This window comes from Pygocentrus nattereri, chromosome 25 (genome assembly GCF_015220715.1).
Source record: "Pygocentrus nattereri isolate fPygNat1 chromosome 25, fPygNat1.pri, whole genome shotgun sequence".
NCBI lineage: Eukaryota > Metazoa > Chordata > Actinopteri > Characiformes > Serrasalmidae > Pygocentrus > Pygocentrus nattereri.
The window spans coordinates 27,052,188-27,075,280 of NC_051235.1; the positions used below are offsets into that span (position 1 = coordinate 27,052,188).

At 40.1% G+C, this 23,093-nt stretch overlaps 1 protein-coding gene across 1 annotated transcript in view; it reads left to right on the forward strand.

Annotated features, from left to right (window-relative positions):
• Positions 1-23,093, forward strand: part of mtmr10 (myotubularin related protein 10) — a 58,457-nt gene that overhangs the window by 8,096 nt on the left and 27,268 nt on the right. The window contains exons 3-5 of the mRNA XM_017685942.2: positions 13,748-13,884; positions 15,739-15,811; positions 22,264-22,406. Of these exons, the coding sequence (XP_017541431.1) occupies positions 13,748-13,884; positions 15,739-15,811; positions 22,264-22,406 (353 nt within the window). The remainder of the gene's footprint in view (positions 1-13,747; positions 13,885-15,738; positions 15,812-22,263; positions 22,407-23,093) is intronic.

Below are 23,093 nucleotides of genomic sequence, written 5' to 3' on the forward strand. Positions count from 1 at the left end.
AACAGTGGTGTGTAGAAGGAACACTGAGTTATTTCTAACATTATGAGCAGTTCTGGGTTCAGATGGACGTCATTAAGAAGGTTCAGTTCACCTACCCAAACTTCTGGTGAGGCTGCAGGTACTGAGCTTACAGAAGACCAGCTGCAGTCTAGTCTGATCATCTGATTTGGGGCAACAGTTATCTGTGATTTAATATCATAAGCTTTATGACAAAGTTCACTTAAAAGCTTGTTCTACTTTTATTCATTTCGATGAACAAAGTGGCTTCAAGCAGTTGAACTAGTTTTATTCAACTCTGAAAATTACATTGAGACAATCGTTCATTCAAAGTATTTATTTAGGTTGAATAAAACTAGTTTTATTCAGTAAAAAATACCTTTTTACAGTGTATTTTCAGGGGCTGTATGCAAAATCTGAGCAGGGTGTGCTGGGACTTGGGTTTTCAAGCACAAATTATAATACCATAGCACTGAATCACCTACATACTACATCATTCTTCTAAAAAGTGTGAAACAGAATAAAATTGTGAAATAAGATGTTATTTTCCTCAGTTGTTCTGGACGACCCACTATGTTTCACTGTTTAGTGTTTCTCCTGCTTTAACACACCTGATCCATCAGATCAGCTCATTAACAAGCCGTTCTTCAGGTGTTCGGTGTAATAATACTAAAATAATAATACTAAATAAGTATTATAATAATAATAATAATAATAATACTAAAGTAGTAATACTAAAACGTGTACACTAAAAAGTGGCTCATCAGATCTACTAAAAAAAATGACTTCATTTAATAACAAGCGGTTGAACTAGTTTTATTCAACTAAAAAAAAACTACGTTGATTGAAGTAATTGTTCGTTCAGAGTATTTATTTAGGTTGAGTTGACTTCATGTGGTAACAAGTAAATTATTTTTTTTAGGTAGATCTGATGAGCCACTTTCTACAGCGTAGGACAGAGCCACTCTAAGACAAGGACTGGGGGCTAGTATGAAATCAATTGACCAAAACGAGATCGTCCAGCACTCAAACAACTGTTTACCAATTTCACACATACGACCACTTGGACGCCTCATTTCATTTCACGGTCCTACTTATGCCACTCCTTTTTATTGTCCAGTGCTTTTTAGTAGCTCCCTCTCTCAGTCTTATTACTCAGTACCTGGCAACTGTGTACCAAACGTTTGGAGCAGCCAGCAGGTCCTGGCCGTTTTGAGGGGTTAAATTGAGCCGGACCTGAACCTGGGCCGCTGTTGCTGGCAAGCTGTTGAGCAAGTTGAAGCAGCTGGTTTTCCAGCCTGTGTGCCAAGTCACTTGACTCTATTAGTCTATATTGCTAAGATCGTAAAGCTTACGACCAGAGCCGAGTTGTTGTTTTTGCAGCTCTGAAAACATGAAATCAATTTAATGAATCTTTTGCTTTTTGTTCTGGCACATTTTCCATGTCAGTGTTTAAATCTCACATGTATTGCATATCACTTTTTTCACTGTTGTGGTTGCATTTCAGTGAAGAACATGTATGAGAATTGCCCTACTGTGCTGTGAAAGGCAACACAGCTGTGTGATGATTACGTTTCAAAATGGATTTCAAGTGAATTCTCACATGAATTAAGCATTTTAGTTTTTTTTGCAAATTGTGTTGTTTTTCAGTAAAGCAGTGTGTAAACAATGGGTCGTTTACATGCACCTAATAATCCAATAACTGCAGAAAATCAGATTTTGTCAGAAATCCGATCAAGTAATCAGATAATGGGGATATTCCAGATCTACATGAGTCAGACTGTAATCAGATTCCTGCTTTGCACCCGGCCAGTAGATTAACAGATGAAGGCACGACATAAACTCGATCTCAGTGCAGTCTTTGAGCCACTTTACATGAAAATAAGTGATACTTTTTTGATCCCACAAACGGGGAAATTCCACCTCCGCATTTAACCCATCCGTGAAGTGAAACACCACATACACACTAGTGAACACACACACACTAGGGGGCAGTGAGCACACTTGCCCAGAGCGGTGGGCAGCCCTATCCACAGCGCCCGGGGAGCAGTTGGGGGTTAGGTGTCTTGCTCAAGGACACCTCAGTCATGGACTGTCGGCCTTGGGGATCAAACCAGCAACCTTCCGGTCACAGGGCCCAGGTCCCTAACCTCCAGCCCACGACTGCCCCAATATGAACATGCATCTTCTAGAAGATGAAGAATATTTAAATCGCTCATTTCGTCAGGCATGTATTTGGTTTCAGCGTCTTGCGGCAACACTGCTCGCTTATTTCCGGCACTGTCATCTGTTTTCGCACATGTGCAGACTGAGAAATCGCATCCACATGAGTTCACATCAACCCAGAAATCTGATTACTGAGCTAAACCTCCAGCTCTCTATGTCAGATATGTAGATCGGACTATGGCGTTTACACGATCATTCGGATAACTGCAGAAATCCGACTATGATTGGATTATTAAGTGCATGTAAATGTAAATTTGAAGTATGAATATTGATGTGATGTCGTGTACATTTGCATTTAAAGTTTTTCCATAGTAGTGATTTGCATTTCATTTGGGCACAACTTCTTCTCTCCACCTCACAGCTGTATGTTTGGTGGTTCATGATAATTACACTCCTTAATGAGATGCTTTACTAAAGAGGTTGAGGAGCTTTATTGGTGGGATTTCCAGCTCTGTGCTAAAGCCTGTGTCCAGGTTGGAGTTACTAAGGTGGAACCTCCACAGGCCCTCAGTGCTGCACCTGCCGGGGCTTCCAAGACCATTGAAGCTCATTGAAGCTGAGTCTAGTTGAAACTTTGAGAGTGGCTATACGGAACAGTCATTATACAAGCCCACCAAGAAGGCACTTGTACGGTCTGAGGACAAAGGACCGGGGCTTGAGACCCACCCAGGGTCTGTCTCAACAGAACACAGTACAGTTAACTATGAAAACAAAACAGAAAAACCAAAGTGAGAAATCTGTATTTAATGTAATGCAGTTATCAAATTAAATATTAGTTACTTAGTAACTCATTAGTTCATTCATTAGTAGTTCATTAGTTTGTTGGTAAATGAATGTTTTCTTGCTGCAAACACATTTTCAAGTAGATCAGTTGGCTTGAAAATCCCGCAAGTCAGAAATAATTTTTTTTTTGTACAATTTGTTTTTTCATTTAAAAAAGCAACTCCTATAACTTTATCCATTTAAACAACGTGGATACAAGTGGTCACAGTTTAGATCCCATTGTTTTGTAGTAAGTGTGTCCCACTGTGTAAAAATCAATGTGGAACATAAAGAACCAAGTACTGAAACTCACATTCTGTAATTATGTGAACTTAAAGTACTGAGTTACATTCAAATTACTGGACACCTTCTGATGAGGCTGCAGATACTGAGGTTGTGTAAAACAGGCTGCAGTCTAATCTGATTTGGGGCAGCAGTTATCTACAATTAAAACCACAATAGCTTCATGGGAAAGTTCGCTTATAATCTCGTTCCACTTTTTATTAATTAGTGTTTTTCAGAGCATTATGCAAAACCTTTTAAGCAATTTCAAGCACTAATTATAATACTGTAGCCCTGAGTTACAAACATACTACATAATTCTTCTAAAAAGTGTCATTTCCAGGTGTGAATGAGACGTTACTTTGCTTAGTTGTTCTGTCACAATTTCCCAATTCTGGTTCTGGACAACCCACTATCTTTCACAGTTCAGTGTTTCTCCTGCTTCAACCCACCTGATCCAACTAATCAGCTTATTAACAAGCCTTTCTTAAGGTGTACAGAGTATACTAGAGCAGAAAAGCACTAAAACGTGTAGGATAGAGCGGCTCCAAGGCCAGGACTGGGGCCTAGTATGAAAACAGTTGACCAAAACATTTTATTTTTGCTCCCACAGCTGTTCAACGGGTCCTCCAGAACACAAACAACTGTTTACTAGTTTCACACACATGACCACTCGCGCACAAACAAGGGATCATTTCACAGCCTTACTTACTTTTTTTGCTTTTTAGTAGCTTCCCCCTCCAAAACTTAGTGTGCAAAACTTAAATTAAAAAAAAAGTTTAAAAGTTTAATTTTATTCAAAAAACAAAACATTTAAATTTTCTTAAATGGTCACTTCCAAAACTACAGGTCACTACAGAGACAGTCTTAAATGGTCTTTCTTAAATGGCCACTACAGTAACATTGAGTTAAATAATCAGAGCTATGGTCGTTTTGATGGAGACAAAATGAAAAGTTCTATCATTTATTTAAATTCAGGATTACAGGTCCAAGAAGTTGAAAAACTGTTCTGCTGAGCGCCGTCCTCCCAAACCAGGCCGTGTTAACCCTTTATATACCCCGATCAGGCATGACATTCTGACCACCTCCGTGTTTCTCCACTCATTGTCCATCTTATCAGCTCCTCTTACTGTATAGCTGCACTTTGCAGTTCTACAGTCACAGACTGTAGTCCATCTGTTTCTCTGATACTCTGTTACCTCCTTTTACCCCCCCCCCCCCCGTATTAGTCAGTCAGTCAGTCAGTCAGTCAGTCAGTCAGTCAGTCAGTCAGTCAGTCAGTCAGTCAGTCAGTCAGTCAGTCAGTCAGTCAGTCAGTCAGTCAGTCAGTCAGTCAGTCAGTCAGTCAAAGGTGAACTAGCACCACTGGAACTGGTCTTAATTGCACATAGGTGTAACTTTTGTCAGTGTGTAAAGTCTTCTCTGAAAAATGGTCTTTCTTGTGACTGACTTGGCCATTAAGACGGTCTAAGTTAGGACCGGCCCCTGTGGCCGTATACTGAATAAAAATGAGCAGCTCAGACAGCCTTGCTAAGTTTATGCTTTGTTTCAGACGCCAGCGGTGGAAATCCTAATATGTGACCTCTGTCAGCAGCTGTCCAAGCTGCAGTCTAGTGCAAACCCCTCATGCGCACTACACCAAGGTGCCCCCTACCCCTACCACCTCTATTTCTTTTTCTCACAGGAAGCCTAACACAGGAAGCCAGCCAAGTTGAGGTGGAACCAGTCACAGGATTGTTTTCTCGTGGGTTTGATGTGCTGTTTCTTTTTAGGCTCGCTGGCTTTAATGTGGTGGTTCACACACACCACGTAGAGGAGTTCAGACACTAGCCTTGCAGTCTCGGCCAGTGCAGTCCTCAGATGATCTGAATATGTTAGTGAGTGCACAGCTGGCTGCACTGGCTGTCCTGTATGAAGTGTTAGCCTTGCTGACCCTCAGCGGGCTCTGATTACCACTCTAGTGTCTGGCCAAGACATTTATCCACCATTGCCTGCATGTTCTAGTGTGCTGTGATTGAACCAAGAGGTCTCAGTGGTCTCATCAAACACAGTTGAGAGGTCTTAAAGGGATACTCCAGCATTTTTCAACCTAAAGTCACCTGCTCATAGACTTATTTTACTATATGCGAGGGAACTGGCAGATTTTTTGTTTTAGGTTCAGGTTTAGGTTTTTAGCAGCGTTTAGGATGAAAAAGATTTGTAACTTTCTGAATACCTTTGATCCGACTGTTGGTCTTTCTCACTTTATGCGCAGAATGAGCAATACAGAGCTACCGCAGTCCGTTTATTAGCATCTGAATGCTTCAAAGAAATCTCCTGAATTGCCTTTGAAGACAGTAAAATTGTGAAATTCACTTTTAGTTCAGTTCAGCAGCTCTATTTTGATCTGAAAGACTTATTTTTGCCTAAAAGAGGTGCATACAGTCAGTCAGTAGCTGGAAAAATTCTGATAGTTGTGGCCAGTTGGTCTGTGTAGCTCTATAGGCAGAATACTTCAGATTGAAGCTAATAAATAGATAGAAATGCGCTTATGACCAGAGTCACTGTACACGGTTATCTGATCAAAGTATTAGACAATTACAGGTCATTCAGGACCAAGTTTCAGAGCCAGAGCGTTCAGTCTTAGCAGCGTCAGTGAGCCAACAGACATGCTTGTTCTAAAACCAAGGCTGGTGATTGGCTGTCTAGATTATATTCCTCGTACATGTTATTAATATCAGTGATTCTTGATTAGTCTGCCGTCTTGCTGGATGTAAATATATCCACTTCTAGCCCCTCTCACTCATTTCTGGTTTAAGCCACACCCTCTTCTGGTTGGTTATTTATGGAACATGTAGGAATGCATGATATTGGTATCAGCAGATGGTTAGATTTGACTGATGTGTTAAACTGATATTTGATTGTATTTATTTCACTCTGGAAGATCAGAGCGTTTAGGCTATGCTGGGTTGCTGTGCTGAAGTATCTGCATTTTATTCATCTTTCTTCATTGGTAACCCTGGACTAATAAACCTGATATTTCTCGGTGTTGCTAAACCAGCTGTATTCACCGTTTCATCATTTTTATATATGTTTATTTCAGCAGTGGCGATACGTACATTAAAACGTTGTATGTCTGCATCAGTCCTCAAGTTTTATATCGGTCCATCCCTAGGAATAAGTATCAGAATCGGGTTTGAAGTCAAGCCACCTGAATTAGTATTGGTGTCAAAATTTTGATTGTCCAGCCCAGTTATCACTGCATCGCTTTCTTTTGCTGCTGTTGTAGTGGATGAAGGTGCAGGCTGTGCTCACATTGCACTTTAATGCCTCTGCCACGCTGCCGCCGGTGCTACAGGGCTGCATCAGTAGCCTGCAGCTGCTAATTGATGAGCAGGGAAGCCAAGCTGCTGATTAGCCTCTGTGGTGGGTTGTACACACACACACACACACACACACACACACACACACACACACACACACACACACACACACACACACACACTCTCACTCTCTCACTCTCTCACTCTCTCTCTCAGAGGGAAGGGAGGGGGCAGAGGATATGGGTTATTAGCAAGCAAGCCCACATGTGGTGTCAGCTTAAGAGGAAGCTGTGTGTGTGTGTGTGTGTGTGTGTGTGTGTGTGTGTGCAGGTTTCTGTGGGACCGGAAGAGAACACACAGACAGCAAGGTCTCTTTGAAGTCCCATGTGGTAGATGCTCACTAAACAAAAACTTTGTTTGATTGACAGGTTTTCTTTTGGTGCTTCAATTACTTTGTCTCGCTAATCCTCACATTCACGGCCTGCTGATGTGTCCAGGTTGTTGTTTTTACTGCCCAGACTTTTGCTGTTGGTTCAGTGGAAATGATCTTCATATCGAGGTCTTTACAAAAGAAATAATATGAAGCCAGCGAAAAATATGGACCCAAGAAATTCTTGTTACTTTTTAATGTTTTTATGTTTATTTGAATTGTGAATACGACTTTATTCTAATGTATATTGTGATAAACTCACTGCTGAGGTACATTGTTTAAAAACTTGCTTAGATGCCTGAAACTTTTGCACAGTGCTGTAACTACTGGTGTAATGTAGAGATGGCTGGGATCATTATACACAGAAATAATTGTGAAATGAAACATAAACGTAGATCTGTTCATTTCAGAGTTAAAGCCTTTGCGTGAGACACTACCAGCCGAAAAAAAAGATATATGTGCAGCATAGAACATTACGTCCAGTCTGGCCTGCTGTAACCTTTCTTAAGCAGTCCCAGCTGGGGAAGCTAGTCTAGCAGGGCTGAGCTTGATGATGGGCCTCTCCCCCTGACATGCACTCCACTTCTTATTAATGACACTTGCGTACTATTTCTGTTTATGGTTTCCCCCTGGATTCCCCGAGACAGAAATACAAGCCCTTCCTCCTTTTCAGATGCAGATGCCTTGGAAAGGAACGAGAAGCGAGAGTGTTTATCCTCGACAGTGTGTGATAGACGTTGCTCCAGTTCACTGCATGCGTGAATTGTTAGTTCAGCAGAGAAAAACAAGAACACAAGTGGACTCTGCTATAATGCTTGCTTGGTTGAGAGAGACTTTCAAGTAAGTGTATCTAGGAAGTGCAGAGGAAGCAGAAGCATCATTACAAACATGAGAAGAAACTCTAGCACCTCTCTTTGATAAACACGGCTCCTTTCAAGTTTGTGGAAAACTCAAGAATTGTTATAGCAGGTGGTGCGTTTGTGCTTGGAGCCGAGTTGGGTTTGGATTTGTGGACATGAAGCTTAGTCGTGTCTTTCCAGTGATGTTTCAGAACTAAAATTTACATTTAGTGTAGTCTTAGGCCAGTGATATTCACAAGGTACTTTATGTGAGTCTGGGTCAAGTCGCGAGCCACTGGGGTGCGAGTCTGAGCTGAGTCTCGGGGATGCGAGTCAGAGTTTAGTCTTGATTCACTGGGGATGAGAGTTTGAATCAAGTCTTGACTTTCTGGGAGTTGAGTCTTAAGTCTCTAAGGTACGAGTCAAAGTCTTGAGACTCTGTGGTGTGAATCCAAGTCTTGAGTCTTTGAGGTGGGAGTCAGAGTCTTGAGTCTCTAAGGTACAAAGTCTTGAGACTCTGGTGTGAATCCCAGTCTTGAGTCTCTGAGGTGGGAGTCAGAGTCTTGAGTCTCTAAGGTGAGTCTGAGTCTCTGCTCTTTGAGTTGCGAGTCTGAATCTTGAGTCTCAAAGGTGCAAGTCCATTTCTTATATCTCTGTATTGAGTCTGAGTCTCGAGATCTCTTGAGGTGTGAGTCTGAGTCAAGTCTCTCTGGTGTGAGTCCAAGTTTATCTTAAGTTAAATACTTAAGGGATACAGTTATCTGGGTTAAGGGATCTACTTGTGTGTTGCATGGTACTTCTTATCTGTGCCTCTTAATGAAAGGTTAGACTTTTTACTGTACCGTGGTGAAACACTTGATTTGCGAGGGTGTGGTTTGACTCCTGGTTGTAATGGCAACAGGGTTAAACACATAATTTTAGGATGGCTTTGTGTAGGCCTGTGCTAACTGAAGCTCATTTTGTCCTTAAGGTTATTCCACTTTCCCTGAAGTGATTATACGCAGCTCTCGTAAGGTAAAGGGGGTTGTAAGTAAAAACTCAAGGTCAAGATGTTCATGCAAATGGTCAGTGGCCTTTAAAGTTGAAGTGAGTGGTGGAATCTCTGGAATATGCTTGTTTTTATTAATTGGAGTGTTATTTTTTTCAAATAAACAAAGTGAAAATTCAATGCCCGGTGTTTCCCTTGCATACCAGGACTAAGTGCCTTCGGCGTGAACTCTCCCACAATGCTCTATGATCCAAAGTGCTGGATCAGATTCAGCGTAGTGACTCATTGGCTCCCATTGTGTTAAAATACCTCGTCGGTTCAGAGCTGTGGGCAGCAGAGAAAGGCAGACAGAGAGGGAGGAGAGATGGTAATTAGAAACTGCTGTGGGGTGAGGGATGTCCTGTTTAGTGTGTAGATGGTGGGCTGCTCCCTGCTGCATGGAGATGAACATGAAAGAGCCTCCGGTCTTGATTTACGGACACTTAAGAATGCTTTACAGCTTGTGCTTGCAAAATCAGTGGCAGTCTTGATTACTGGTCAGTAAGGCTGGGCGACATATCGTATCTTTATCATGATCCCAGTGTGAGATGCTGCGATAAACACATCTGAGCTGCGATGACGGGTCAAATTGCATTACAGGCATGTGGCAACAGAGTGACATAATTATATAGGAGACATAGGTGACAATTATATAATTATATAAGAATGTAACACGGCCCAATATTAGTGCAACAATGTGCTTTGCTCAGTGGCGCCACAATAGTGAGTACTGAATTTAGTCTTTAGTTCTTTTGGTATTTTTGGTGTTTGTAAAAAGATGATGCCACAGTAATGTTCTATCTATCCAGATGCTGCAGGAAAAACTTCGCTATATCGAACAGGTATGGATTTTATGGCCAAATGGTTTAGACAAAAATACCTTTATTTTGATTTATATTTATAGGAATAGCCAATTGCGATTATGCCTTGCAATCAAATAGACTCATAGGTGGGCTATTAATGTGGCATGATTAATGATTTGCGTGCATATTCTGACCAAAATTGTGTACTTTTGTAGGATAACATGAACAATTGGATTTACCAAAACACCTGAAACTCATCTGCGTCTATATTGGATTGTAGCCGTTAGCCTTATTTTGTCGGTATATTGTAGCCTTTTGCGATATCAGCATTTCCAAAAACTTACTGTTATTTTGCAGGCCTGATAGTCAGTAGTTAATAATACTAGCGAGGGTCGTCACTGATGTAGGACCCACATGCAAATTTCTCAGTCTTTTAACTTGGCCTACCAAATCTAATGCCTTTGACTCTGAGAGATGGAGGCGGAGAATGAGAGCAGACAGACTTGTTTGAATGAAAAAAATTTTTACCCTGTCATTTATGGAGTTCATGTTTTTTTTTCTTTCCAAACGTAAATACTGTTTGTTATTCAGTTGAACTTGTTTTCTCTGGTAGTGTAATATATTTAGAAGCCGTGTAGATCTTGTCATCAAAAAGCACTTCATGCTCCAAACACATCATTCATCTCGGTGTTGCTGAACGATTCAGTAACTGTTTAAAAATTTGGACTGAGTTATCAGCCACAGGCAGATATACACATTTCTCTGTGTAGACGGCCTGAAAGAGGGGTCACAACCCAAATGTTAAGAAGAGCCATTTCATCCTTTCAACAAATGTCTCAGTATGTGCTAATGTGATAGTATGGGCAAATTATATATATCTTTTCATATGTATGTGTGTGTGTGTGTGTGTGTGTGTGTGTGTGTGTATATATATATATATATATATATATATATATATATATATATATATATATATATATATATATATATATATATATATATATATGTGTATATATATATATATATATATATATATATATATATATATATATATATATATATATGTGTATATATATATATATATATATATATGTATAAAATCTATCTCTCTCTCTCTCTCTCTCTCTCTCTCTCTCTCTCTCGAATATATATATAAAAAACTCCAGAAAAATTCTTACTTTGCTCTGCTTTAAGCTCAACTGCGGCCTCTTTTCTCGCATCTCGGGCATATAACCTTTCATCAAAAGTAGATCAGTTTCTTGCAAAATGTCTCACAAAATATCTTTTGCAAAGCTAAAGTCGCTTCTCATTCTCCAGCTTCTTGTTCATGTTGTCCCGTTCCACCTTAAATGTAGCTACAGCACCATTTAAGGTCTAACAGGACAATTCAAACAAGAAGCTGGCGAATAAGAAACTGACTTCAGCGTCATGACTTCTTTGTGTTTGACAGTTTTCCATTGCAGATTAAACGTGTTAGGAAACCAGCTGGAGAGCTTATATAAGAGTTTGCCTCTAAAATACTGATGATTGTCTTAAATCTTTGTCTTTTCTTTGTTTTTGCTGCGTTGCTGTGTGACCAGCAGTCTGGGCACCAATTTTCAGGGTTAATGGGTGAATTAGAAGATATGGGCTACATTAACTCCAGCGTTTAAGACCGTTTATTGTTAAAACTGTGTTGTATGATCAGCAGAGCTTTATTTTACTGTAAAGGAGGATTGTTTTATTTTCACCTAAAAATCTAATTCTGCTGTGGAGCCGGCACAGGGCAGTACGAGAGCCGCGTGTTGCTGACCCCTGGCCTGGAGGGCAGCTTTAAAATGTTTTATTTTCTATAGGATTCATACAGGTGCACCTTTGCACTCACATTTTAAGGGCATTTTTTGGAGGGGCATTTTTGCCAAAGATCCTCTGAGATTTCAGGATGGGTAAATATAGGTGTGCTGCAGGAGAGAGAGATGTTGATCAGCAGATTCCAGCTTTCTCTTCGTGTCTGAGGGTATTTCCATTGCGCCGCGGCTGCAGTAGAGCCCTGGCTCAGTGGAGGAATAGCAGGATCATTAACTCTGCCCTCCAGCCCCAGACTAGGAATGCACGTATCACCTGTCAGCTGGAGTAAGCAGATCATGCGCACTCCGCCTAGGAAACTTGAACAAGACTCAGGTCATAAGGGACAAACTCTGCCTTCTCTGCCTGACCTGTTTCTCAATGCTGCCGGTGTCCACTTTCCACTGTCTTGGGTTCACATTCAGAATGAGCAAGGACACCACAGTGTTTATACAAGACACAAGGCATACAGGACATTTACTTAGACGAGGGTTGTCACAAAACCACAATTTAATCCTGATGCTGGTGTAGTGTCACAATACCAGCATCCAACTGTGGCAACCAGTGTCCAATGTTTTTCTGTCCACTTATAGTTTTTGAGTTTTTATTGACCAAAAAACATCACAATTCATTTGTACCATTTCCATCCTCTGTTTTATCCTTCAGAATCTTTTAAGACTGCCTTTGGGACTGATATGTGAACCTCTTTTCTCATTGGAGGCCCTGTGTTGGACCCAGGCTGATCGTTACTTTAGTTTGAATGGGTGGGGCTAAAATGAATTTGTTGGTGTGACATCACAGAAACCTAATTTGAATTGGAAGTCAGAAGGGGCTGTTTTGTGGGTTAGCTCCTATATATGGACTGTAGAGTGAACAGCGTGCATGCATAATTATGTTTATATCCAACGTCATCAACGTTATTTTAAAAATTGAGAGAAATATTCAGAAAACAAAGAAAAATTCTTATGGCGTAATTAACACAAACAGCTCCAGAATGTTTTAAATATGACCCTTTTGATTGTGTTGGAGGGAAGATTAATGGGGATTAATTAAACACTACATGCGTTTTTTTCCGAAATAATTACTTTACAGTGTAAAGTTGTAATATTCATCCAAGACGAGTTAGTATGCGCAAATGAATGTTATAGGATGAATATGTCAAAACAGTGTTGGCTTATTTAAACAAGGAATTGAACTGTTTACCATGTTGTTATTGAAAAAGCACTGAGCTTTCAGCACATCGGTGTGTATTAAAATTCATAGTATAAGTGTCTTTGTCTGTTCAACCCTCTCTAAATCGGTGCTTCCCATTTCTGTGCCTGAACTTCCTCCTCTTTGTGTATTTTGGTGTTTTCCTGCTTTTACACATCTGACGAAACACAGCAGCTCAGCACCAAATCCTTCTTTAAGAGGAATTCACCCGAACTTCTGCATAAATCATGCAGTGAGCTGTAAATAAAGTCAGTTGAAGTGTTTCATATGTGAATTGGTTCATTATAGAGAAATTTCAGATTTCCCTATAGTGGTGGGGGGGTGGGGTGGGGGGGCTTCACAGTAACTATACAGCACATTTGAAAACAAATATAGCCATTTTGTTTACCAACCGAACCAGTAACGTTTATATTTGATGATGATGAGGATGATGATCTAAAATATCTACCTCTCTGCCATGAACACATTTTTAAAAAGTATGTTTTAGGCCAAAACCTTCTCAAACCTATTGTGAAACAGTGTCTTACTGTGGTATCAGGCAGCATATTCATAATCATTTTGTGTAAGAGAGCTTTGAGATGGGCTAAACACTTTGGTTGTCTGGTTTCCATCACCACTGTGAACAGTTCTGAGTCACTAAGTTTCTCTAGAAACTTGAGGGTCAGTGGTTTGATGTGAAAGGCTTTCTCTAGAAGTATTTTTACCTCAAACCAATCTGAATAACTTGGTTCACAGCTTAACCATTAACCATTAATTATGCAGAAATTTAGAAAAATGGGTGGAATTCCACTTTCAAGGATAAATTAAATTTTATTGAAGAAAGAAAAGCACTGAAAAGGGTGGGTACGGAGTTGCTAGGATTGGGGAGCTGCTACAATACATTATCTGTTCCCTACAGGCGTTTTCAGAGTCATGTCACAGCCATAAAAGACTTCCTCATGCTGGTCTTCCTGAACCATTTAAAATTGACTCTCTCGTTTCCTCACGAAGTTAAGCTCCTGGATTTTCCGCTCACTCTCGATTTCCCTGTTTCTGCTCCTCAGGGGAGATTGTGGTGAATGAAGCGAACTTTGTGCGGAAGTGCATCGGGGCGGACAGCAGTCAGGACGACCTATGGGGGAAGCTCATCTGCACCAACTTCAAAGTGTCCTTCATTACCCATGATTCCCTGCCACAACAGGTAAGCTCAGTTGGCTGATATTCATATGTAGTTATTTTATTATATGTAGGATGTGTAATTATATCACATGTAGAGCCAGTAATGTTACTTCACTGGGAAGACTAGGAAGTTTGTGGAATTATCTCCTGTTTTGGGACTTCTGCAAGTAAACAGGGGAACAGTTAACAGGTCACGCTGAGATGTCTGGGTGTGAACGAAGCATTCACAAATGGCTCAGTTGCCACTTTGCAAAAAAAAAAACTGTGAGCGAATGGTCTGACAGTTTAATGATCGCTAGAAGTTTAGGGACTTCACCGTCTCCATAACATAGTTAAAAAGTTCAGAGAATTTGTTAAGGGCAAGGCCGAAAACCGACATCGAATGCCTCTGACCTTCAAACACCTTAAAAACGATTGTCAGTAAACGTAGTTTGTTGCTTCAGATACAAATGTCTGTTAAAATTCTACTATGTAAAGTGAAAGCCCAAAACAATTAACACCACCCAGAAACACCGCTGACTTCTCAGGTCGAAAGCTTATCTGAGATTGACTGACATCAAGTACAAACATGCTCTGGTCTGTGTTCGCCTTTCCAATTGTTTTTGAAAAAAATGGATGTCATATTCTCCAGACTAATGAGGAAAAGGATTGTTACCAGTGTAAAGTTGAAAAGCCAGCGTCTGTCATGGTTTGGAGGTGTGTTAGTGTGTAACTTGCACATCTGTGAAGGCACCATTACTGCTGAGGGATACATTCGCATTTTAGAGCAACGTATGCTGCCATCTAGATGGCACCTTTTTTTTTGGTTGTGGCTGCTTGTTTCAGTAAAACAACGGCAAGACGCATTCTGCATGTGTTACAACAGTGTGCATAGAAGAGTGCAAGTGCTAGACTGAAAAAGTTTGGGGCATTATGAAGCGCATTATACAACCACAGAAACCCCAAACTGCTGAGCAACTGAAGTCTTATAGCAAGCAAGAATGCAAAAAAAACCCTACTTTCAATACTCGTCTCTGTACTGTTTTCAGTTAAATAAAGGTCGAAACGAATGTCCAAGTCATTGCTCTCCGTTTTTATTTACATTTTTCTTACTGTCTCATCTTCTTTGGAATTAAGTTTGAATGTTTTTCAGTGTCACTGTCTCTTCTCAGAGAGGTGGGTCTGGTTTATAGCATGTTTTGAAGTGTTAGTAGGGTGGGGCTGTTGCATAACTTGTTTAAGAGCATGTTTATTCAGGGTTTTTGCCGCTCACCATCAAAAGAGGTTTGACAGAGTGTTTAAAAAGATGTCTTATGCAAAGCTGCAGGTAATGGTCAGCTTGCCTTTTTAAGCTGGTTTTAAAGGAGTTTTACTTCTGGATATTGTTGAATGCACTTAAAGGGCTTCTGTGAATCATTAAAAGAGCTTTTATGTAATAAAATATGTGGTATCTTCGGAAAGGAGAAAATAATTAACCATTTGGTTAGTGTTCCCCTGAACTCTGATAAACCATGAGGAACTGGTCAGAAACATGGCCTTATTTACTGATCGACTAGTTTTATTAGAACTGCTTGATGATGAGTCTGGACTAGTACTGAGTCATCACCTGAAATCAGCTGACTGTGGACATTAGTAGCTTATTTATTGTAAATGTTTGATGTGTTTGACCTGTTGTACAGTTTAACTGAAGTGTCAGTATCTTTTTTTTTGTTGTTGTTTATCTAGTCACATGTTTGGAGGATTTACCTGATTATCAGGGTATATTTTATATTATGCGATCAGAGTCGTACTGCTTTAAAATAAGTACTTTTAAAATAGCACCTCAATAAATCGGGACACAATAATGTTGGCTTAATTAAATATAATGTTCTTTTTTCTCTTTTTTTTGGCCATTCAGAGGTTCCAGTGCACCCATCGGCTGCTGGGAGAGCACGACATCCCTCTAGCGTGTGTGGAGCAGGTTGTAACTGGTAAGACATCTTCATTCTGGAAGAGTGTATGCTTAAAAAAAAAAAGTACATACATACAGTGAGTGAGTGAGTGAGTGAGTGAGTGAGTGAGAGAAGAACATAGAACATCTCACTGCTGTCGGATCAAAACTTTGTATCTCCAAATAGTAACTTTTGAGGAGAAGGAAAAACATACTTTTAATATAAGTCAATGGGCCGTTTTTCATTAAATTTACACACAACGTCAAGGACAAAAGGCATTTTTAAATTATTTAAAAAAAAAAAAAGAAAAATGACATGAAGATACAAGGTTTTCTTTTCTACAAGGTCTTTATTTTTATTTATATATATATATATATATATATATATATATATATATATATATATATATATATATATATATATATATATATATATATATATATACACATACACCACACACACCAATCAGGCATAACATTTATGACCGCCTCCTTGTTTCTACGCTTATTGTCCATTTTATCAGCCCCACTTTCTGTATAGCTGCACTTTGTAGTTCTACAGTTACAGACTGTAGTCCATCTGTTTCTCTGATACTTTGTTACCCCCTTTTACCCTGTTCATCAGTGGTCAGGACCCTCACAGAGCAGGTACTATTTGATTATTGGATCATGCCGTAACTCTGACGTGGTGGTGGAGTGTTGGTGTGTGTTGTGCAAATTTTGCAAAAAAGTAAAAATAGGAAAAAATTGGAGAGATGTTTTTCTTTGGAGAGTGACGATATTTTATTTCTGTGTATTCTTGAATATTGCAGCTTTTTACTGTGCAGTTATTTAACTATAGCCTCTGTACTTACTTTGGAGCTGACATGGACATCGCCATTGTTTGTATGTAGTGTCATTATAAACGACAGCTTCCTGAATGTTGTGGAAAGCTGGTGCATTCAGGCCAAGTGAAACTGGATAATGTGAATGTAGAAAAGTACAAATCATGCAGGACCACGGAGGACCTCTGAAGTCGTGTTGTCATTCTGTAGTCTGTGTCATGCTTATGTCAGGTTTTCCATGGTTAACTAAAATGTTGCAAAGCCATGGAAGTTTCTCCTCGGAATGTCACTGGTTCCTCTGGAATGCAAAGTCATTAAGGAGCTGAAATACGACTATTGCTACATATAAGCTGGTGCTGTTGATCACTGAACCAACATCAAGTCTGACAACCTCACCAAAATACCCCACACAAGCCAGCAAGCTTCGTCAGATGTGATAGTTTAGTGGCTTTGGCAGTTTTAGTGCTGCAGTTTCAGTAGCTGGTAATGAGTTAACTGACATTTATTTCTGTCAGAAAAACCTGCTTAGATTCACATTATCTGATATGGGCATGATGCAAACTACAGAAGTCTTTTTAATATATTTGATTGAGAGTCTTGTTCAAACCCAGCCTTTAAATAGCTACAGATTTCCATTAGAGGTGGGCCAAGCAGTGATTTGTGAGGTTGGTGTCGATTTGCTGATTTGTCCTTTATCACGATTGGTCATGCTGATTCCAATCAGAGGTGGGGAAGGTATAATGTGACACTTAACTACCCAGGCAAAGACACCAAACGTGGTTTAAATTGGTCTACAACCCTAGCACTGCAACAATGTCAGTGACATTAACCCAAGAGGATGCTTTCAGCAGCCTGTGCTGGACAGTGTTCGTGGAAGACCTAATGAACAGCCAATTAACAACACTCTTAAAAACGATGGCTCTTTAGTAAAGAAAGTAGTTCTACAGGGAGGGCCATTTATATGGATACACCCAAATAAAATGGGAATGGTTGGTGATATTAACTTCCTGTTTTGTGGCACATTAGTTTATGGGAGGGGGGAAACATTTCAAGATGGGTGGTGACCATGATGGCCATTGTGAAGTCGGCCAATTTGGATCCAACCTTAGTTTTTTCGATGGGAAGAGGGTCGTGTGACACATCAAACTTATTGAGAATTTCACAAGAAAAACAACGGTGTGCTTGGTTTTAATGTAACTTTATTCTTTCATGAGTTATTTACAAGTTATGACCACTTATAAAATGTGTTCAAATGTGCTGCCCCTTGTGTTGGATTGTCAACGCAGCCCTCTTCTCCCGCTCTTCACACACTGAGAGCAACACCGCAGAAGGAATGCCAGCACAGGCTTCCAGTATCCGTAGTTTCAGGTGCTGCACATCTCGTATCTTCACAGCATAGACAATTGACCCCAAAGATAAAAGTCTAAGGGGGTCAGATTGGGACACCTTGAGGGCCATTCAACTGGCCCACGACGACCAATCCACTTTCCAGGAAACTGTTCATCTAGGAATGCTCGGACCTGACACGCATAATGTGGTGGTGCACCATCTTGCTGGAAAAACTCAGGGAATGTGCCAGCTTCCAAAGTGGATTGGTTGTCGTGGGCCAGTTGAATGGCCCCCAAGGTCTCCCGATCTGACCCCCTTAGACTTTTAACTTTGGGGTCATCTGAAGGCAATTGTCTATGCTGTGAAGATACGAGATGTGCAGCACCTGAAACTACGGGTTCTGCTGTTACAGTGTCTGGCTTCTTACACTAGAATACTTTTTGGTGCTATTAATTTTCAGAAAGGTTCTATGTAGAGCTGTATACAGCTCATTGTTCATGAATCTGAAAAACCCTTTTACAATGCAAAGAACCTTTGATCATGGAAAGGGTTCTTTGAGTTTTTATGGTTCTGTGCAAAACAGTTTTGTTTACTAAAGATGCTTTTGAAGAACCATCATTTTAAGCATGAAAAGCAACAGCAAAGTAGAAAACGACAGTTTTTTTTCCTTGAAGCAAGAAGTGGTTTAGTGGTGAGAGCGCAAAAGGGCTCCAATCGCAGAGGAACAGGGCAGTCAATGATGATCTCGCAGATCTGTGGTAAAAATTGCGAACTGCATTCTCTCAAATTTTCTGGGTCCACAATGTTTTCGTACTCGGATTCATGTGAAGTCACCATCCTCTCATTTAGCTATAACTAGATGCACTACTTTTTAAAAAGGGGGGGGGGGATCTCTGTTTGGGGGCAAATTTGAGCAATAATCACAATGAACTACACAAAATAATGTCAATCATGACTAATTATTTACATCGATTGACAGCCCATACATATGCATGTTACTGTGCTCTGACTAGCCTGACACTTAATGACCTGGTAATTATGCAACTTATTGTCTCACACCTGTAAACTCCTGTGAAAGACTAACATTTAGTGGCTCCTCTGTCAAGAATTAAGATGGTAAACACTGTTTGCAGGTCCTAACTGACTTGGTGCAAACAAAGATCCCCCGAAATGATTCTTGGCCTGTATGTTCAGTTCTAGAAAAGCCTTATAATTGGTGTAGAACCTTTACACAGTAAGGACGTTCTTTAAATTTTAAGTTCCTCACTTTTGCACGTCTCATTTACAGAAAGGCCACTGTACATTGGAAGGTTCTACAGGGAGCTGAAAGTGGTTCTTCAGCGGCATCGCTCCAAAAATCTGAAACCTTTTTGACACCTTTATTTTTAAGAGTGGAATGTTTACCATGACTGGCATGAGACCTGCGGGGTGGCCGACTCTATTCAACTGTCTGAACACCAACTTTCCTGTATAGCGGTCCAGTACAGCTGCGTATTCATCTTCTTTAGTCACAGCAATGAGTGACATCTCTCTAGAACTGGAATCCTGAAAGGCAGCTTGTTTGGTTTTCTCTGCTTTTTACTCTCTAAATTCAACCTGAATTGGTCCATTCAGTCTCCCACTGTTTGAATAGTATGCAGATATATATTCACACTAAATTATATATGTTATTCTCTCTGTGTCTCGTTCTTTCTCTCACTCTCACCCCTCTACGTCTCATTCTTTCTCTCTACCTCTTTGCGTTTCTAAAAGTGTTTGTTCTAGGCTTACAGTCGAGCCTGTTTAGAGGATGAACTAATGTAACCCATCCTGCTCTGTTTTTGTCCTGCTGTCTCTAAAGGCTGCAGTATTGTCTGTGCGGAGCAGCAGTTTGGGTTTGGGTGGCTGACTGTCCCACCCCTGTTAGCTGGGCTGTTTTTAGCTGAGCTGCAGATGAGATCATTGGCCCAGACTGTGGCCCAGCACTGCAAAGCCTGGCTGGGATTAAGCTTGTTTGTGTTAGATCATTGCCTCCTCTGTTTGCTGACTTAGCCCCCCAAGACCCAAAGCCTTGTGTAGAACTGATGGAGCATGAAGGTGTGTGTGTGTGTGTGTGTGTGTGCGTGTGTGTGTGTGTGTGCGCGTTTTTTATTCACTTTTAGGACAGAAATGTCTACTTTTTTACAGACAAGAGCAAAGGCTCCTGACTTGAAGATGTTTAATGTTTTAAAATTAAGACAGTTAAACTAGGTCTAGGTTAAAGTTAGGCTTAGAGCACTCTTATTACATGTAAATACATTTATTTATATTAGAAGACATATTTTTTATATACAAGACATGTAACATTTTATATATATATATATATATATTGTGTGTGTGTGTGTGTGTGTGTGTGTGTGTATGCACACGTGTGTGTGTGTGTGTGTGTGTGTGTATGCACACGTGTGTGTGTGTGTGTGTGTGTGTGTATGCACACGTGTGTGTGTGTGTGTGTATGCACACGTGTGTGGGTGTGTGTATGTAAAATGCCTATGGAACATGTTATGAAACATATCACTACATATAGGTCCTTACATGTAGACCACCTGTGAGACATTATTGCATATAGACGTGCACATATGCATACCTATATAATACATATGGGACAAATTTGACTCCAGACGTACAAAAACGAGTATGTGTGTGAGTATTATGGGAGGGGGTTTCTGTGCTGTCTGTGTGCCTCCAACAAAAGTCCATTTATTGGCAGCTGAGGGTTGACAAAAGCACTGCAGGTCCTTTTCAGTGCCCATTAGCAGTGCAGAGTCAAAGTCTGTTGGGCACTGTCCTCATAACGTATTAAAACCAAAAAACAAAAAATTTCAGAAGCTTCATATGACTAACTTCCACTTTATCATGAAGTGTTAGTGTGGCCTTTCCCCAAAACATAGCTGATTCAGTTTTTGTTAGTTGTAGTTCTGGTTTTAATGTTCTCCATTTAAGTATTATGCTGAGGAAATGACATTGTAGGCTTGAAGTTGATGAAGTCCAGGCTGTAACAGAGATGATTATTCAGGCTTGTTTATAGTGGCGCTGATAGGAACCAGAAATCAAAAAAAGTGTTTAATGGCTCTAAAAGCTCTCTCATAGAAATGTACTACACAAAGTGGTTGCCTAATAACTGAGACCTAGCTTTATCATACTTTTAGCATATTATCATAATGGTGTAATATTTTAAAATCAAATAATGGGGAATAAGTACATGCAGGGTGCTGTGAGGCAAAATAGTGCCCATAGAAAACCTTTGGCTCCTATCAGCAAGCTATTGCTTCTCTATAATTCTCTATATTTTCACGTCAGATCTCTCTGAATGAATGTTTACAATGACAGAATTATGCAAAATCTTTATGAATGTAATACATTTACACACATTTTGGTGTCTGGGGTCTGCTAGTAGTTTTGCAGTGGAGCTAGAAGGTTTATGTAGCAAACAAGTAATGAAAGCTTAAAGGTACCCATTAGCAAGCTGCATGCCTACTTCATCACACACTTGCCTCAAGCCACATCAAATTGTTAAGTAATCTCAAAAAGACTTGCTGGTGGGGTGCCTGACACTGTATGCCTATCAGAATGGTCAAAAGTCCTGACGAAATTGAGACTACTAGTGTTTTTAGCTGTGCACTGTGTGAAGGATGTGGGGCACAGCTAAGATGTGGGGCACTCCAAGACAGACTTGGCATCTGGGGGTAGTTTAATTGGGACATGTCTTACCAGCTCCATCATTATGCCCCATTAAATGTTGCTGATTTAATTAATTTGTATTTTATCATCGTCACTTAGCCACCAAATGAAAGCAGTGCTTGTTAAAATAATAATAGTATTGGTTTCTGAGATGGTTGCTGGCACTGAAGTGGACACAGAAATACAGAAAAGAGTAATATATTGTCCATTTAATGGTTGGTCATTTTATCGAAGAGAAAGAAAGAGAATGAGGGGGATTCCTTCAAGGAGTCTTCCTAAGAACGATTTGAGCAGGTGGTTTTGAGGAATTTGTGGAGTTCTCCATTGGTTGACCATTATGGTCATGGAGTGTAGTATGAAAGCAGTTTCATCACAATGACAGAACTTGTGGCCAAGGCTACTGAAGGCTAAGAAAAAGGAAGAGATACGAAAAAGGTAGCATGACCCTGACCACTTCGCGTTTAATATACTTGCATGTTGATTTGACTTCCTTTTCTCCCTCAGCCCTGTTGGTGCAGCCCAACCCTTTCATATTAAAGCCTTTATTTTGAGCCTTTAATATATATTCCTTCCCTTTTTATTCTACAGTGACTGCTAGTTTAATGCGGTGGCTGATGTGTGTCTGTGTTCCTCCCTGCAGTAAATGATGCTAAGGGTAAGCAGAAGATCCTGGGCTGCAATAAGAAGCTGAAGTTCAACCCCACTGAATTGATACTGTACTGCAAGGACTTTCGCATCGCTCGGTTCCGCTTTGATGAGGCCGGGCCTGAGAGTGCTAAGAAGGTACACACACTCATACAAAAAACTCTGCAAGAACGGAAAAGTAAAATCCTGCCAAACACAATGTCCAAATATCGTTAACCTCTTCAACTCCTTGAGACCACCGGTGGTTCCAAAACGCACCTCATCATATTCTTCATAATTTTTATATTTTATAAGCTACATTCAAAAGGTGGGCGTCGTATGAGGCTGTAACTCTTCTTTCCAGTCAAATAGACGGTAATGTAATTTAAACCCTTATAATGAAAGAAGCTGAACTCTTTGTTTTTCTACTGAAAGTCAACCCATTCAAATGTCATTCAAATGAACTGTCACTCTGCTATTATGCAGCTCTTAGTGGAGAATCCTTGTTTGTGTCCGATTTGCACCCTCTGAACAAACAGTCATAACTCAGGAAATGTTTACTCTCTCGCTTAACCACATAGATGGTGTGAGATTAGACCCCTTGAGGATTATTTTGGTGTAATGCTGTGTGTATTGAGAAGAATTTAAAGTTAAAGACAGAAAATCGTGAAATAAGCAGATTCTGATTTTGAGAAATTTAAATCTGAGTCAATGGGGCAGTTTTCTGTGCCTAGTGCCAAACAAATGCTCATAGCATTAAAACTAATTGATAAAATGATGAGATATTTCAGGTTTCAGAAAGGACAAGTTTCTCTACCATTTAAAACTGAAATGGAGTTTCTAGAT